The 18,029-nt window shown below is 38.8% G+C and overlaps 1 protein-coding gene across 6 annotated transcripts in view; it reads right to left on the bottom strand.

The window, feature by feature from the left end:
• Nucleotides 1-18,029, bottom strand: part of LOC126267418 (cysteine-rich protein 2-binding protein-like) — a 173,990-nt gene that overhangs the window by 110,571 nt on the left and 45,390 nt on the right. For all 6 annotated transcript variants that reach the window (XM_049972652.1, XM_049972654.1, XM_049972655.1 and 3 more), the window contains 3 exons: nucleotides 12,097-12,237; nucleotides 2,353-2,501; nucleotides 2,008-2,267 (listed from right to left, as the gene is read on the bottom strand). In XM_049972652.1, coding sequence (XP_049828609.1) covers nucleotides 2,008-2,267; nucleotides 2,353-2,501; nucleotides 12,097-12,237 — 550 coding nt within the window. The remainder of the gene's footprint in view (nucleotides 1-2,007; nucleotides 2,268-2,352; nucleotides 2,502-12,096; nucleotides 12,238-18,029) is intronic.

The raw sequence follows: 18,029 nt of genomic DNA, 5'->3' as shown, positions 1-18,029 counted from the left end.
ATAGATACTGCCTACAGGAAAATTAAAGAGACCTTTGGAGAGAAGATAACCACGTGTATGAATATCATGAGCTCAGATGGCAGCCCAGTTCTAAGCAAAGAAGGGAAGGCAGAAAGGTGGAAGGAGTATATAGAAGGTTTATACAAGGGCGATGTACTTGAGGAAATGGAAGAGGATGTAGATGAAGATGAAATGGGAGATACGATACTGCGTGAAGAGTTTGACAGAGCACTGAAAGACCTGAGTCGAAACAAGGCCCCCGGAGTAGACAACATTCCATTAGAACTACTGACGGCCTTGGGACAAGCAGTCCTGACAAAACTCTACCAGCTGGTGAGCAAGATGTATGAGACAGGCGAAATACCCTCAGACTTCAAGAAGAATATAATAATTCCAATCCCAAAGAAAGCAGGTGCTGACAGATGTGAAAATTACCGAACTATCAGTTTAATAAGCCACGGCTGCAAAATACTAACGCGAATTCTTTACAGACGAATGGAAAAACTGGTAGATGCAGACCTCGGGGAGGATCAGTTTGGATTTCGTCGAAATGTTGGAACACATGAGGCAATACTGACCTTACGACTTATCTTAGAAGAAAGATTAAGAAAAGGCAAACCTACGTTTCTAGCATTTGTAGACTTAGAGAAAGCTTTTGACAATGTTGACTGGAATACTCTTTTTCAAATTCTAAAGGTGGCAGGGGTAAAATACAGGGAGCGAAAGGCTATTTATAATTTGTACAGAAACCAGATGGCAGTCATAAGAGTCGAGGGGCATGAAAGGGAAGCAGTGGTTGGGAAAGGAGTGAGACAGGGTTGTAGCCTCTCCCCGATGTTATTCAATCTGTATATTGAGCAAGCAGTAAAGGAAACAAAAGAAAAATTTGGAGTAGGTATTAAAATTCATGGAGACGAAGTAAAAACTTTGAGGTTCGCCGATGACATTGTAATTCTGTCAGAGACGGCAAAGGACTTGGAAGAGCAGTTGAACGGAATGGACAGTGTCTTGAAAGGAGGATATAAGATGAACATTAACAAAAGCAAAACGAGGACAATGGAATGTAGTCAAATTAAATCGGGCGATGCTGAGGGAATTAGATTAGGAAATGAGACACTTAAAGTAGTAAAGGAGTTTTGCTATTTAGGAAGTAAAATAACTGATGATGGTCGAAGTAGAGAGGATATAAAATGTAGACTGGCAATGGCAAGGAAAGTGTTTCTGAAGAAGAGAAATTTGTTAACATCGAATATAGATTTATGTATCAGGAAGTCGTTTCTGAAAGTATTTGTTTGGAGTGTAGCCATGTATGGAAGTGAAACATGGACGATAACTAGTTTGGACAAGAAGAGAATAGAAGCTTTCGAAATGTGGTGCTACAGAAGAATACTGAAGATAAGGTGGATAGAGCACGTAACTAATGAGGAGGTATTGAATAGGATTGGGGAGAAGAGAAGTTTGTGGCACAACTTGACTAGAAGAAGGGATCGGTTGGTAGGACATGTTTTGAGGCATCAAGGGATCACAAATTTAGCATTGGAGGGCAGTGTGGAGGGTAAAAATCGTAGAGGGAGACCGAGAGATGAGTACACTAAGCAGATTCAGAAGGATGTAGGTTGCAGTAGGTACTGGGAGATGAAGCAGCTTGCACAGGATAGAGTAGCATGGAGAGCTGCATCAAACCAGTCTCAGGACTGAAGACAACAACAACAACAACATTAAACAAAAATTATATTGTACCACATTTCCTCAGTTAGGATGTAAAACAGTATATCATTCTGAAGTCCTTTTTGTACATACATTGTTCAGTACATCTATACTTTCAGCAGCAGTCTATAATCCTCTTCACTATTTCCCGTAAAATACCTGCAAACCTCCCTCCCTCCCCCCACTCCCACTCCCACTCTCACTCTCTCTCACTCTCACTCTCTCTGCAGAATTGCACTTTAAAAAATTAAAAAGTGTTAGGCCTACAACTGCCATATTTAACCTGTGAGTTAACTTCACCTCTAGCTTTAAATCACTGAAGCTGCTTCGTTTACTTTCATCACCATCAAGCACTTCTTCAGCACTGAAGTTGTCTGCACTCATAAAAATTATTTCTTCTCTTGGGTTATGGCTTGTCTCCTCTGTAATGTAAGCATCAGATTTCTCAGATTCATCACTCATGTGGGACAACACATCTTCTGACAGGCATGCTTGCTTCTGTGTTTTCTGTTCTGCATTACTCACTTCCTCATTTGGGCGTTTCTTCCCTTTTCTTAGGTCTGGAAAATTTTTAAAAAGTTGACTTAGGGGAACATCAGCAAATTTTTCCATTTTGCAATTGGCAGCACACAAACAAGTACTCACATATATCCATTATGAAGTACGGTTCAAGAGAATGTGTTAAACGCCACCATCCAGGTTCTTTTAGCTCCTCAGATCCAGAAGAAAAGAATTCCGGGCTAAAGTGGGATAGAGTACCTGAGACTGTCCCATACCAGTTTTTTTTCCGAGGCCTGAAACATATGGATAGTGGCCGTCTTAAATAAGGCTATTCTTAAAAATCACAATGTTCAAAATTCTGTGGTGCTAGTAGGAATAAAATCTTGTGATAGTTATATGTTAAGAAAATTGCAGTTCATACAGTCAGTCTTCAGAATCCGTCATTAAAAATGCTTACTTGAAAAATAAATAGATCTGCACTGAGAACTGTATTTGAGTAAGAATTTCAATATTTACAGAAATAATACAGATTTGTACAATTTTATTAAAACACATCTGGGTGCACTGATATACCATACTTAAAAAAATTATAACAACAAAAATAATATGACAGTATAATGTACATCGATAGAAAAAAAACCTACTCACCATGCAGTGGGGCGCGCGCGCGTGCGCCCACACACACACACACACACACACACACACACACACACACACACACACACACACACACAATATAAGCAATAAGGAGAAAGTGAAAGCCATATCCAGACCAGAGCCCAATCCAATCAATTTACACTAGTTCAGGAAGCTGGCATCTTCCAAAGGGTCCACCCACCAGAAGTGGAACTGCAAAAGATGATTTAAGTCCCCTAGGTTTGCCAGGCACCGCATCACAGACACTGTGGCACTTTACTCATTCATTTTACAGTTGGTTTGTTCAATACAAAGTTGGACAAATCAAAACAAGTGGCATGACAGATGTATTGCATATTAGGTCTAAATAAATGATAATGAAGCTTAAAAAACCACTCATTTGATGAAAAAGTAGATGTTACCGTAGCCTGTTCCAAATTTCTATTACCATTCCCCAGTTGAACATGCACTCCATAGCTGCTTCCTCCTTTTGGCACTTTTCTTCATAGTTTACGCCTTTGCTTATCAATTCAGATACCTTATCCTTGTATGTGTTACTGTTGTTACATAAAGGGCAGTAACTGTCATGATCCTCAGAAAACTTTTGTTTCAAACCAAAACACAGAGACATTATGATTTTTTTCCCCCACACTCCATTTCCATGAAAAGCAGCAAATTATTCTTTAAACTGCAACACTTTGTTTGTCCATGCTGGTGCTGGGGAGTAAAAACCACCATGAGATATAAATGATATCCAGTCTGCATTAGGCTCTCCTATTTTCCTTTATGCTGCTGGAAAACTTAATGATTTTTCAGTGTTTGGCACTTAATTGCAATACAGCCTGCAGTGTATTTCACCACATCTGGAAGAACATTCCATGATTACAGAGTCATTGCACATTGTTACCAAATGTGTTAATACATTTTCTTTGACATTCACAGCTTCTGGGAGTTCTCATACTGGAAATTCATGAACAACATTTACACAGAGCTCACTGGTAATGAAACTTAGGCATGCAGAAGAGTTCAATCGGAAGTTGTACTATGATCTTTATCTTCAAAAAATGTTTTATCTGTACTGATACACTATTCCTTCCAAACTTTTATATTTTTTACTCCCATATCACATCACATATTCCTGATTCCTCAACTGCCTTAATAATACTATCAAGAAAACCACTATTCATAATTGTCAAAATCATAATAAACTGATTGTCACCACTGCTTACACGACTCATGGATCATGCACACTTGAACACTGGAATGTGGTCAGCTACGAATTCTTCCAACAAATCTTAACATATATGACCTTCAACATTCAGTTCCTCAAATATCTAAACTGCTACTCTCTCTTGGGTAGTCGAAGTGTTGACTTAGCCTTTGAAAAACATAGGATACCTTCAAGAATATTCAGTCTGTATTTACATTCCTTCACGCATTTCTGAAGTGCTGTCCTGCACAGCAAAGACATTTTTCACTTTTGCAAATCAATATGGGCTTTAGGCAATAGTGCTCTTAAAGAGAGTGCATGGACAATGTCCTCCGAATTCCAATTCACCCTTTTCATTTGACATACATCGTATTTGCACAGGTGTAAAACATTTTGGTAACACATTTCTTGTACTTTTGTGTCCTTTGCTTTTTCTTTCAAGTCAGATGACCTTTCTACTCACATTAAGGAAAGAACACAGCAACAGTAAGCTCATGAACGGGGTTTGTAGCTGATCGACTTTCTTTCTTTCTCCTCCTCCTCCTCTTCACTCTCACCCTTCTCTCTCTCTCTCTCTCTCTCTCTCACACACACACACATACACATACACACACACACCTCCCTCTTCCTCCCCCTGTCCAGTGACAGTTCCTAAAGTCACCACAGCTCACTTTTGCATGCTTCTTGCTTTGCAGCATTATGTGCAACTTCCAGGTTTCTAAGGAATGAATCAAATTTTATTGCTCCTGAGATTATTAACTAAGTACTATACAGTTACATAAATTTTTAATTATTAATCAGATAAATAACAGCCAAAAGCAATCAAGTATCAGCCACATAATTCTCTAGAATACCTTATTTTGATAAAATTTCCAAATCAAAACTCATGTAGTTAACGAGATCTGAACTCCCAACCATCAGCATGTCGGGCAAGGATTCTATCGGGTACACTATACAGCCACTATGGCCACGTTGTTATTATTAAGGTTTCAGTGCAACACACAAAATGTTCCAATATAAGAGTTCATTTGGAAGGTATACTATACTCTCACATTAAAACAGTTAATATATCTTGAGAATAGGAAAAAAGTAAGGACTAAATCCATGAGAAATGAAGCTATAATATCCTGGAGCAAAAGCTAATAAACCTGAGCAACAATTTTATTTCCTACACAGTGTACCAAGTCATTTACTGTCGCAGAGTAATCAAGTACATGCATGCAAAAAACAAAACATTAAATTTACATGAATGAATTTATTTTAAAGGTAATTTTTAAGTGAAAATTATTTTCAGTGTTTTTGATGCACTGACTTCTCACGTTTTCACTTGCATCTCTGCTTTCTGTAATTTCTTTCCCATGCCAGTTTGGAATATTTACACTGGGCATTGCTGTAGGTAGTAGCTTATTTATTGAAGCTAACCTTCGAAGTTCACTTCTGAAATCTCATTCATAATCTTCAGGTTGAAAATGAATTGAATGCATATGTGAAGTTTCTACATTCACTTTGTCCGCACGTTTGTACTGAACTATCCATTCATGTTGCAAGTGCTCACCTTTTAGAATACCATGGTAAATGATGTTTGTCATGTTTGAGCTGTATTAATGTATTTTACCATGGCAAAATTGCAGTGATATTCGCTCATGACTGATACAAAGTGAGTTATTTTTTCTGGATGCAGACCATGGCTTCTGTGTTATGCTGAAAGCATAGCCATGACAGTCCTCAAAGTGAAATAAAGACATGCAAGAGCATCTGGAAATTTTTTGCTCACATGAGACCAGAACCCCTACCTCCTTCTTCTACACTCCTTGGCTACACCGTTGGTGGTAGCTAGTGGAGGCAAGGCTTTGTTATACAAGATGCCTGTCTTATGAGTCTCAGATTCTGTATTGGTGGACAACAGGAGACCTTGAGGTGTAGTTACATCTTCTGTAATACAAGGTCTGTTCTAAAAATCCCAAAACATTGTCCACAAATTTTTTCTACCTTCCCTTTTACTTGCTGTGCATTGTCTCTGTCGAAATACTCTTCTCCACAATTGGTACACCACACCCAACACCATTTTAACTTCTGGAAGCAGTTTTGGTATGCCTCTTGCTGGGTCACACAAAGCGCTGTCTGCGAATTTTCGATTATATTGTCTGTTGTTGTTGTGGTCTTCAGTCCTCAGACTGGTTTGATGCAGCTCTCCATGCTACTCTATCCTGTGCAAGCTTCTTCATCTCCCAGTACTTACTGCAACCTACATCCTTCTGAATCTGCTTAGTGTATTCATCTCTTGGTCTCCCTCTACGATTTTTACCTTCCACGCTGCCCTCCAATGCTAAATTTGTGATCCCTTGATGCCTCAAAACATGTCCTACCAACCGGTCCTTTCTTTTTGTCAAATTGTGCCACAAACTCCTCTTCTCCCCAATTCTATTCAATACCTCCTCATTAGTTATGTGATCTACCCATCTCATCTTGTCTATCTAATCTAATATTGTAAATAAAATAGAAAGAAACTTCCACATGGGAAAAATATATTAAAAACAAAGATTCCAAGACTTACCAAGCGGGAAAGCACCGGCAGACAGGCACATGAAATAAACACACAAACACACACACAGAATTACGAGCTTTCGCAACTGGCAGTTGCTTCGTCAGGAAAGAGGGAAGGAGAGGGAAAAATGAAAGGATGTGGGTTTTAAGGGAGAGGGTAAGGAGTCATTCCAATCCCGGGAGCGGAAAGACTTCCCTTAGGGGAAAAAAAGGACAGGTGTACACTCGCACACACACACACACACACACACACACACACACATATCCATTCGCACATACACAGACACAAACTGTCTGTGTATGTGCGAATGGATATGTGTGTGTGTGTGTGTGTGTGCGCGCGAGTGTACACCTGTCCTTTTTTTCCCCTAAGGGAAGTCTTTCCGCTCCCAGGATTGGAATGACTCCTTACCCTCTCCCTTAAAACCCACATCCTTTCATTTTTCCCTCTCCTTCCCTCTTTCCTGACGAAGCAACTGCCAGTTGCGAAAGCTCGTAATTCTGTGTGTGTGTTTGTGTGTTTTGTTCATGTGCCTGTCTGCCGGCGCTTTCCCGCTTGGTAAGTCTTGGAATCTTTGTTTTTAATATAATCTAATATTGTCTATCATTGCAAATCTTTGCCCTTTCAATGGGGTTTTCAACTTAAGAAATAAAAAAAGGCTGCTGGGGCCAGGTCTGGAATGTACAGAGGACGAGGCAGCACAGTGATTTCATTTTTTATGCAACGGTCACGCACCAACAGGGACGAATGCGCACATGCCTCTTGGTGCAAGAGCCATGAATTGTCTCAACACATTTCAGGATGTTTCCTTCACACATTTTCTTGCAGGCATCGCAACATATCTCTCAAAGTAAACTATCAGCATGGCGCTGACATCTGACCTGACCTGATGAGCTGCTTTAGATCTTGGTAATGTTTCCGACCCATTATGAAAATTTAACCTTGGTCTCAACATCATAAACATAGACCCACACCTCTTGACCAGTTACGATTCTCTTAAGGAACATCTCATTCTCATTTGTACACTCCAAGAGCTCTTCACAGATGGCAAAGTGAAGGTGTTTCTGGTCTTGACTCATAAGCCGTGGGACAAACTTGGTGGCAACATGATGCATTCCAAGATTTTGTGTCAGAATTTCATGACATGATCCAACTGAAATGTTACATTCTTCTGTAACCTCTCAGACAGTAAGTCTTAGATTGGCATTCACAATTTCATTGACTTTTCTGGCATGAGCGTCATCAGCAGACGTTGAAGGGCAACCTAAACGAGGATTATCTTTAGCTTCCGTCCGGCCATTTTTAAACCATATGAACCATTTGTAACACTGAGTTCAGCTTAAGCACTCATCACCGTAGGCTTTCTACATCAACTGGTGTGCCTCTGTAAAAGTTTCATACATAATTTAATGCAAATGTCTTCTTCTCTAACTCTGCCATCTTGAAATTCACAAACTGTGCGACAGACACAATGTTCTACACAATACAGCACTGAAAAATAACTAACAGGCATACAACAATGAAACTTCCGATAGTTACACATTAAACACAGGCATATGCAGGGATGTCAACTGCATTTCGCTCCACAGACCATTGGTGTGAAATTGCGAATGTTACAGAATTTTTTGAACACACTTTGTATTAGTTGTCCATTGTCAGTTTCTATTGTGATCAAGTGGTTTACGCGTATGCAAGCCACCATGTCTGGTATCCAACCCATATATTGACTACAGGTTTGCATTCTCACTGTCATGCTGTCAGAGCATCTCACAGGTGTGTGAAGCGACACTGGCATAGGGTGTCAGCTGCAGAAGATGCAAGAGAATTTGGTGGGGCACCCATGGAGCATCTTGACAGGGCTGCATTTATTACATATGTGGTCTAGTACATACTCGGATAAAGCAAAAGCCCCTCCTCCATTGTCATTTCTTTCATTATCTTCTGTGAATGCTCCTTCAAGCAACAGCTCAATCTCAGCTATCAACTGGGGATGGAATGAGGTTGATGGAAAGTGCTGGATGCTGTTGGGTTCACAAAACTGCAGGGAACAAAAAAGATGAAAATTGTGGACTACTGTCTGTCACAATCATTCAAATTCCTTCAAGATCATGATCGTAGGCAAGGTGCAAATGGGAGATCTGACTATGGTGGACCACATATTGACAACATAATTCTGCAAAGCACCGATAGGTATGATGCGTATTAGTTTAAAAATGGCCCCAAAAAACCTATGTTTTCTATTACTCACGTTTCATGAAGCAGGCCAAAGGGCAACTGATTGTGGAAGCACAGTCTGGTTCTCAGTGGATCTCTGACAGCTTCAGATTCTGTGTTCTATATTTCAATTATCGCCACACATGGTGCCACACTAAAATTTTCATATGTTTGTTCCCCCATCAATCTTAAGGAGTACTAGTCTGAAATGCCTGGTGAGGATTTTTTTAAATTTATTTAAAACACGCTCCATCACAATAATTATAGTAGTACGCACGTGTGTGTGTGTGTGTGTGTGTGTGTGTGTGTATGGTCTAGTGTTGTCGTCGTACGATGGTGGTGATGAGGATAATGACGACGACAACGACCATGATAGAAGGGAGAGGGTGAAACCCGGTGCCGGCACATAGCCTACTCCTCGCGAACAGCACCAAGGAGGTCACCAAGTGCTTAATGTCCCTGTCTCTTTATGAGAAACTGTGGAAAGGTTTGATATTTAAACCAGAACATTGGCGCAAAGTTTGGTGATCAGGAACTTTACACCACCACACCTCCTCCCACTGCCGGCCAAATACTGGCAGTGAAAATTTTTTCCACCATCAGGATTCAATCCATCTTACCTCTGGATTGAGCGACACAGCAAAAATTTGCGAGAGAAAAACTTGGCGACAGAGAGGGGGAGGGGGGGGTCGTTCCTGGAGAGATATGTTCTTCGAAATGTATTTGGCTGAGACCTATTTGGAGATTACTGAGCACAATATGTAGTCATTATTAATATACCGAAAGGTTCATTCCGTATAAACTCAGAAATTTTGGTGGATGCTAAGGTGTCCATTTCAGAATTTAGCTGTATTTGCTACATGGATACCTACGTGTTTTAATAGTAAATCTGCCAAATAGCACTGTTCCAACACTAACCATTTTTGGTAAATTCAGTTTGAAGGCTCAAGAGTGTGAACCCAGTCACTAGCCAGGCACCAATTTCCCTATTTTCAGAGACCTACTAGTTTCACTATTGGCTGGTTGGTTACATGTTCCAGGAATAATTTTGCATGATAGGTAAACAAAGTTAAATGAATAGTGGAAGAGTTTTAAATATACAGTTTGTTTCTTTATATCTGATTTGTTTATCAAATTGTTTTTTGTGCAGAATTTTTGTATCTATATATACTGGTATGTATGTAACAAGTTATTAATATCTCTCATTATTGCTTGAATCTTTTCTTTTATTTTGTTTTGTTAAAGTTGTCATGTTTATTTACAGTGGCGGAAAAAGGAAACATCACCACATTTGTGCACCGAAGCTGTCTCTTATAACTCTTTACACTGAAAAAGACATTTAACAGTGAAGTACAACATACCGTTTAAGGAAAAAGATTGATAATTATTTTCACTCATACCTGTTTACAATCTGACCTACAGGTCAACCACAAATACTTTAGGAACAATGTTTCAAGGAATATACATGGTTTTTATTAACCAAATCACTGTTGTGGCCAATGTCGGTTGTATGTAAGTGGCATTTTTATTTTATTTTTTCACACAGAAAAAAGTAAGTTAGGATATTATTCTTTGCACCTAAGATTGCTACTAGACGTGTTTATTATTCTATGTACTTAAGATTGCTACCAGGTGTGTAATCATATCAGCAAAAATCACGTTGGGACTCAACTGTCTACATACCCCTCCCAGGACTTTGAAGTTCATCAAATTTGATATTTTTTATGATGGAGACATCTTTAAGTGAAGATAAGAAACAGTAATTACAATTTGAAATGCTTTTCATTGTTACTTATACTTAATACCAGGGTTGAAGAGTTATAGTGTTCAAGCTGATGTCTGTACTGTTGCTGCAAACCACATTTCTGCGGGCCATATACTTGAATGAAAAAGTTAGGAGTTGTTCCACTGTGGCTGGTCCAGGGAACCCAGAAACATTGGCACAGTATTTGAACGAGATAGCAATGCAAGATGGCCTCATGCACCTGGTGACAAACAGGGGAGAGTACATTCTTAATTACATGACTGGCTGAAGCCAAAACTGGCAGCAGGACAGAGCTGCAAGACCTAACCATAAATATGATCATGGAAGAGTACTGTGTATGTGACCAGTGGCTCATAAAGTTCGGGAAGTAGCCACACAAGCCATATAAATAGGGGTTCATCAGTACCTAAGGAGGAGATGGTACCACAGCCACCGGCAGATACCGTCTCCACATCACAAGGCGACGTAAGCTGGACTTAGTTATTTTCAACTAGCCTCGGTGCCAGTCGCTGCTACTGAGATGTCTTCTTAGAGCTACAGATGTGTCTTTACTGAGTAGTTGGGTCGAGAGTTAGTGGCCAGAGGAACCTTCTGAAGTTATACAGTAAAGGGTTCAGTAATCATCCACACCGAGTTCTGTACTCTGTACCACTTACAGCTTGCTGGCCAGCATAGTTGGAGGTCTACAGGTAGCCTAGATTGTCTTCCACTCAGCAAATAGTCTACTGAGGTAAGACCTCTGTTACTGTAGCTGTGTGCCTTTCACACTGCCTCTCATGACACAACTCCGTTTCCATATACGAAGTTATGATTTTTTTAAACAATTCACAAATTAAAAGCACAGCATGGAAAAAGTGAGTTTTTCATTTTACATAAGAAAATCTGAATGATGTATCATACTTTTTATACATTATATCAACTTAATAGCCTAAAAAAAGTTGAGGTCTGTAGGTTAACTAATTACTGATTAGTAGATCTCTGAAAATAGGGAAACTGGATTACACGGAATGACATTAAAGCAAAAAAATTGAATCCACTTACATGTTAGAGTAACAAAGAAGTGAGGCATCTAATCTGTGGTATTCATTTACCCCAAAATGTTTGTCTTGCACATGTTCTAACCACTGCAGGGGGCTGTGCCACCACTGATGGTGAGGGTGAGCTTGCTGCAATGAAGATGGTTCCATATTTTCTGGCACATCCTCTGAATAATCTGACTCTTAGCCTGGACACCATAAAATTGATATTGGTTTCCCTAAAACTCTCCATAATGTTGTGGCAAAGGCATATAAAAATTATGAGGAATAGGGTTGATTGTGATGAATAGGGTTTTACACGGGACCTTGCATATCTGATCAAGGGAAGTGGCGGTGGCGGTGGTGGTTGTGGTATACCTTTGATCTCTATAAAATGATAGTGGACATCTAGTTATACCAAAGGTCACTTCATATAGTAAACTGAACAATATGGAAAAGATATTGTTGAAACTACATATGTCCAACAGTAAAACATACTTACAAATAATGTTGGCCAAACAATGTATCCCAGTGTTTATGGATAAAAGCACATATGTGTACTTTCCAATGAAAATATCCTCGCAAACTGACTTCTCCTGACCTCTGCTGAAGATTGTACAGTGTAAGTATCAAAATATTGATCCTGGAAAGGAAACATGTCAAAAATGTAATGTGACTATGTCATGTACATATACATTTCAATTAAGATACACAATTTAATGTCCACTTATTGTACATATGTTTTAGCCCTTGTCTGAGGATGATAAAATCTCAGTTCATTTATTGCTTCAATTGACTGTCAAAATGTGATGTGATTTAGTCTGGAATAAAAGTGCTGAATCATCTCTTCGTCAACAAATACCAATACAAACTCTGTGCAACAAGTGAACAGTTATAAAATGAATGACCAGTGTAAAGGAAAAGTGATCACTCTGCTTCACATCTTTCCTAATTTTATAAGTGTTACCCTTGATTATATTTACTTTGCTACAATTCTGAACTGCACTTATTCAATGAAAGACATGCATCTTTTCAATACAAGCTCCTCAATTGTAACAAATGCTCCCTTGATCAGTTTCAACCCTAGATCACGAACAGTTGCTGAAATGCAACTTAACTGATTAGACATTTCTCACCAAAACAAACATATTCAGTTAGGTTTATCATTACTTTGGGAAATGCCATGTATTACAAGAAGCTGACCAATTTGTTCTTATCTGGTACTAGACGACTGCAGTGCCTGAAAAAAAAGATCTCAATATGCTTCACTTATGACAGAAAAAAAAAAAAAAGAAAATGTATCTTTTATGACAACTGACCAACAGTATTCAAGCTGGGAACCAAATTCAAACAGTATAAAAACTCTTTATATGATAATTTTAGTTGCCTTGCTCTGACTGTTATCCAGCTATGATTTCTCTCTGAATCTGTAATGCAATTTCCTAATACTGCAATTAACTATGCATATCCTTGCTTTCCTTTTTATCACCTGCATGTCTTTTCAGTGATATGTCTGAACTCAAGCTTCAAAGTCATTATGGTTTCCTCTACAAAGTTAAGAGTTTGCTACTGAGTGAGTAAATATGTAAATAATGATTACATAACTCTGACTCACTCATATGGTCTCACAAAGCTTAATCTTAGGTCCACTATTGTTTCTCATATACGTAAATGATCTCTTATTTAAGATAGCACAATTAGCTGATTTTTTTAACATGAAACCACTATGGTAATCAATTCAAACATACATGCAGCAGTACAAGAAATGGTAAATAATGTTCTTAAAAAGTATTACTGAATTGTTTTCTGCTAAAGGTTTCACTCCAAATTCCAAAAAGAAACAAAATATACAATTCTATACAGCTATAGGTCTACAATAACGGTAAGCAGAACACACAGTGAGGAAATAATGACTATGGTGGAAACTTCAAAAATTTTGGGAGTCTGTATTGATGAGAATTTAAGCTGGAAAACGCATATTTTGGAACTCCTGAAAGAATTTACTTCAGCCACATTTACATTTGTAATCATTGTGAACCTTGGTGAAATTCAAGTCAGTTAGTTGACATATTTTGACTATTTTTATTGAATAATGTAATATGGAATAATTCACTGGGGTAACTCATCTTTACAAAAGAAAGTCTTCATTACTCCAAAACATGCTGTAAGAATGTTATGTGCTGCACACATAAAATAATCTCATAGATGTCTCTTTAAGAAGTAAGGCATCCTGACTACACTTCAAAGTATATTTATTCCCCCATGAAGTTCATTGTAAATAATCCACTGCAGTTTAAGAAGAATGGTGATGTCTGCAATAACAATATCAGAGGAAAAAATTATGTTAATTAGTCCACATTAAGGTTTCTATTGGCAAAAATGAGGTGTACAATGATGCGACAAAAATTACTGAGCACCTACCAAATGATATAAAATACCTGACAGACACTAAAATTAAAATTTGAAAACAAAATGAAAAGGCTTCTTTGTGACAACTTCTACTCCACAGAAGTGCTTCTACTCTTGTGATGTGAAAAGATGGTGGACAGAATTTACTAAAGACTATTTAACTTTCGGCAAAGATATACATCATTGCTAACAAGATCAGTTATACCATCAATGATTATCATTGATGTCTCTTTCTTTATGCATGGTTTTGCTATTTGCCTTTTTTGTTAGAAGAAGGATTAAGATTTTTTTACTCCTTGCCTTCAACATCAATGAACAATGTAACAAGCAAATGCAGTGATTTGGCAAGAATGTTTCTCTCTTCTTCTACAAATGCTACTTAATTTTCAGGAACCTAAATAGCAACTCACAATTCAGTTACCTATACATCATGATGGAGGAATTTACATCAGATACTTGAAACACTCCCAAAGATGTAGCAAAATTTCTACACTAAGCAACATCTGGGTAGCAGGTGACTCTCATCGTGACTGTCAGTTCATACAAACAGTTATCTTTTGTAAATTTTAACACCTCTGTGTGTTATCATGTTGACCAAGTGACACTGTCAATAACACTTGCAGCGGGCACACATTGACTGAGATTAGATCATGGATCAATGGAAATGTGTCACCTGACTGGATGACATGGTGCTCCTTACACTAGTTCAATAGTCATGTCCGGATACACCCATCATCCAGGTGTGCGGTTGCTCTAAACAGGCACCGCACCGCGGACACAGTTTGAACGAACATTATTATGCTGTTGGAGACATTCATAAGGACTTCCGTGGGTCCTGTTGTAGTAATTGAAGTCACAATGACAGCGGTGGCCTAGGTGAACATTACTGCAGACTAACAGCATCCCCTCATGCTCTGTCTTCCCAAATTGAGATGGCATTTTCCAGCAAATAATGTCCCATCCCACAATGACAGAATCATGCATCATTGGTTTCAGGAGCCTGATAGTGAACTCACGTTGTGTCATAGCTGCCAAATTCACCTGTCGTGTGTATCTGATGGAACACATCTGGGATACTATCAGCCACCAGTTCTGAGACCCCAAATCACTGAGCTGTAATTTAAGAGAACTGTGGGATAGGCGCATAAACATCTGATGGCACATACTTATGGAAACCTACCACTGACTTGCCAAATTCATGTCACATAGGATCATTGCTGTAACTGATATCGAAGGTGGAGAAACATGCTATTTAGAAGGTGGTCATATGTTATGGCTCATCAGTATATTTTTACCTCGTATTATTCAGACGCCATTCTTTTTAATAGGAGGCACCAGTTCTTAATTATACAAATTTTCAGGAACATTATTAACAAAGTTAACATTTCTTCCCCTGTCTCTGACCTAGAAGACAAATTTGAAAAATTATTCACATATTTCTGTTATATATGTTGGGACTCTGTCACTTCCAACTGCAGCCAATCCTTCAATAAGCTTGGTGGCTACAAGTGTTCACTGTAGCAGCAATTCGTTAAACTGAGTGTGGTCTGTTCACACTGCATTCTCAAATCACTTGCATAAACACTTCAGTGTGCTGAGTTATATCCACCACAATACATGTCAGATGATAAATTTATTTCCCTTCACTGATGTAATTTCATCATGAAGCTCCAGCAACTGCCTAACTTTACCCAGGTCTTAGTTACTGGCAGATTCTTCTGGTGGTGTGTCTGCCATGATTTTATTGGAAATGTCAAGTATGAAAAATGAGTTTACAAATGTGCTGTGCTGCAGTGATCAACAATAACTACGAAGATACATAAATGGTTAGCTGGTGACATGCTTCTGCAAATACTTTTTCTTTTATATTAGTCCATCTCACACAGCACTGCAGTCTTTCTGCAACAAAGGAAGGCTGAGCAAGCTATGTACAATGATAAGTTTAATAACTTAGAGTGTATCACTTGTCATCCCAGAACTACTTTACATCTTTCACTTCCAAGACCACACATGAAGAACTGGTTATTAGTCAGCACAGGCTTTACTGCACACATTCACAATATGAGATGACCCCATGTCTTCTAGGGATAGGAGACACAGAAATTGAAAACGTGAACATCCTCTTAAAATGCTTTTAGGTTATGATCCCATCAACTGCAACGTCATAAGGAAAAAAGCAACTTACTTTTGACAAGAAAATAACTATTGATTTTTTGAAGCTGTTTGCAGTAATTTAGCAAATCAAAATTGAGGATTTAAATCAAAATAACAATTTCACAACTTATACTGTTTTATTGTGGCCTCACCTTTCTGTCATAAAGGCCATTTTATTCCATTAAATGACGCAAAATGACACAAAAAGCTCAAAAAATCAATACATACAAGAGCATTGTTACTAGCACAGTACACTGTTCACACACCATGTACAGACAGATGCCGTATATTTTTAACCAAGAAAACATTTAATGTCAGAATGGTCCAGTTGTTAACTAAAACTTGGTACCTGTAGCTGTCACAGAACTGTGTCGCATCATTTAAACTGATTTGTTGGCTCTCTCTCTGCACTGTGCAAACCTGTAAACATTGCACTTTGTCGTAAGGAACATAAATCTCTTCGTGAATACTAAAGTTAAAATGTCTTCTTTCCATTTAAGATAAGTTTTTCAGTCTCAGGCAGCTGAAACCACCGTGTGCTTGCGTGTGTGTGTGTGTGTGTGTGTGTGTGTATGTGTGTGTGTGTGAGAGAGAGAGAGAGAGAGAGAGAGAGAGAGAGAGAGAGAGAGAGAGAGAGTTGTTGACAAAGGCGTTAAAGGCCGAAAGCTATAATTGTGAATTGTGATAATCTTTTTGTTGTGCCTATCTGTGACCTTCTAAATAGCATGGTGATTAGCAACTTTTCTTCTCTAATATTGTTACATTCCATACTGGATTTTGCATTGTTTGATTTTTTCTATTAGAGTGAGGTATATTTTCTACACGACAACTTTCTGTAGTGAACCTACACTATCTGATCAAAAGTAGCCTGATACCTCTATCTATTGCTGAACTTACCACTATATGTCACAATTGGCAGACCCACCAGTACAAAAAGAGCAGGGAATATCGTCTTATCAGCAGAGAAGTAGTAAAACCAGAAGGTTGGTCAGGAGAACTCAGTGACTTCAAATGTGGAGTAACAAATCCATATGCTACATTTCAACCATTTTAAAGCTGACCAAGCTGACTGTTGGTGGTGTGATTGTGAAGGAACAACCACAGCTAAAACAACACCATACAGGCTTCATGTACTGACAGACAGGGACTCTTGGGTGTTGCAGAGGCTGGTTCTAAAAAGTAAAATATAATCAGCAGAAGGAATCACTCGTGTGTTCCAAAGTGTTACCAGCATTCCAGCTGGCACACTGACTATGCGTGGGGAGTTAAAGAGATTGGGTAAGATGGCTGAGCAGTTCCTCATAAACCACACATTTCTGCAGTCAGTGTTAAGCCATGCTTAAAGTGGTGTAAAGAGCAACACCACTTGACAGTGGGTAACTGGAAATGAGTAATATGAATTCATCAATCATGCTATACCCAGTGCCAATCTGATGGTAAGGTTTGGGTTTGGCAAATACCTGGAGTGTGTTACCTGCCATCATGTGTAGTGCCAACAGTGCAGTACAGAAGAGGTTGTATTACAGTATGGGTGTGTTTTTCACCGTCAGGGTGCACCGCCATTATTTTGCATATGAAAATGATAAATGCAAAAGAATATGAAGACATTTTACAGCACTGTGCATTGCATACATTAGAGAAACAATTCAGATACAATGATTGATTGTATCAGCACGACAATGCACCCTTTCATAAAGTAGGAGCTGTGCGGCAATGGTTCACGGACAATAATATTCCTGAAATAGGCTGGCCTCACAGAGTCCTGACTGGAACCCAATGGAATACCTTTGCAATGCTCCAGACCTCAGCACCCAACAACATCACTGCCTTCTCTGATTTTGGCTCTACGAACGAGGAGTGGCTAGTCATTCA

The sequence above is a fragment of the Schistocerca gregaria genome, chromosome 4 (assembly GCF_023897955.1).
Source record: "Schistocerca gregaria isolate iqSchGreg1 chromosome 4, iqSchGreg1.2, whole genome shotgun sequence".
NCBI classification, from domain to species: Eukaryota; Metazoa; Arthropoda; class Insecta; order Orthoptera; family Acrididae; genus Schistocerca; species Schistocerca gregaria.
This window is presented reverse-complemented; position numbering and strand designations above follow the sequence as displayed.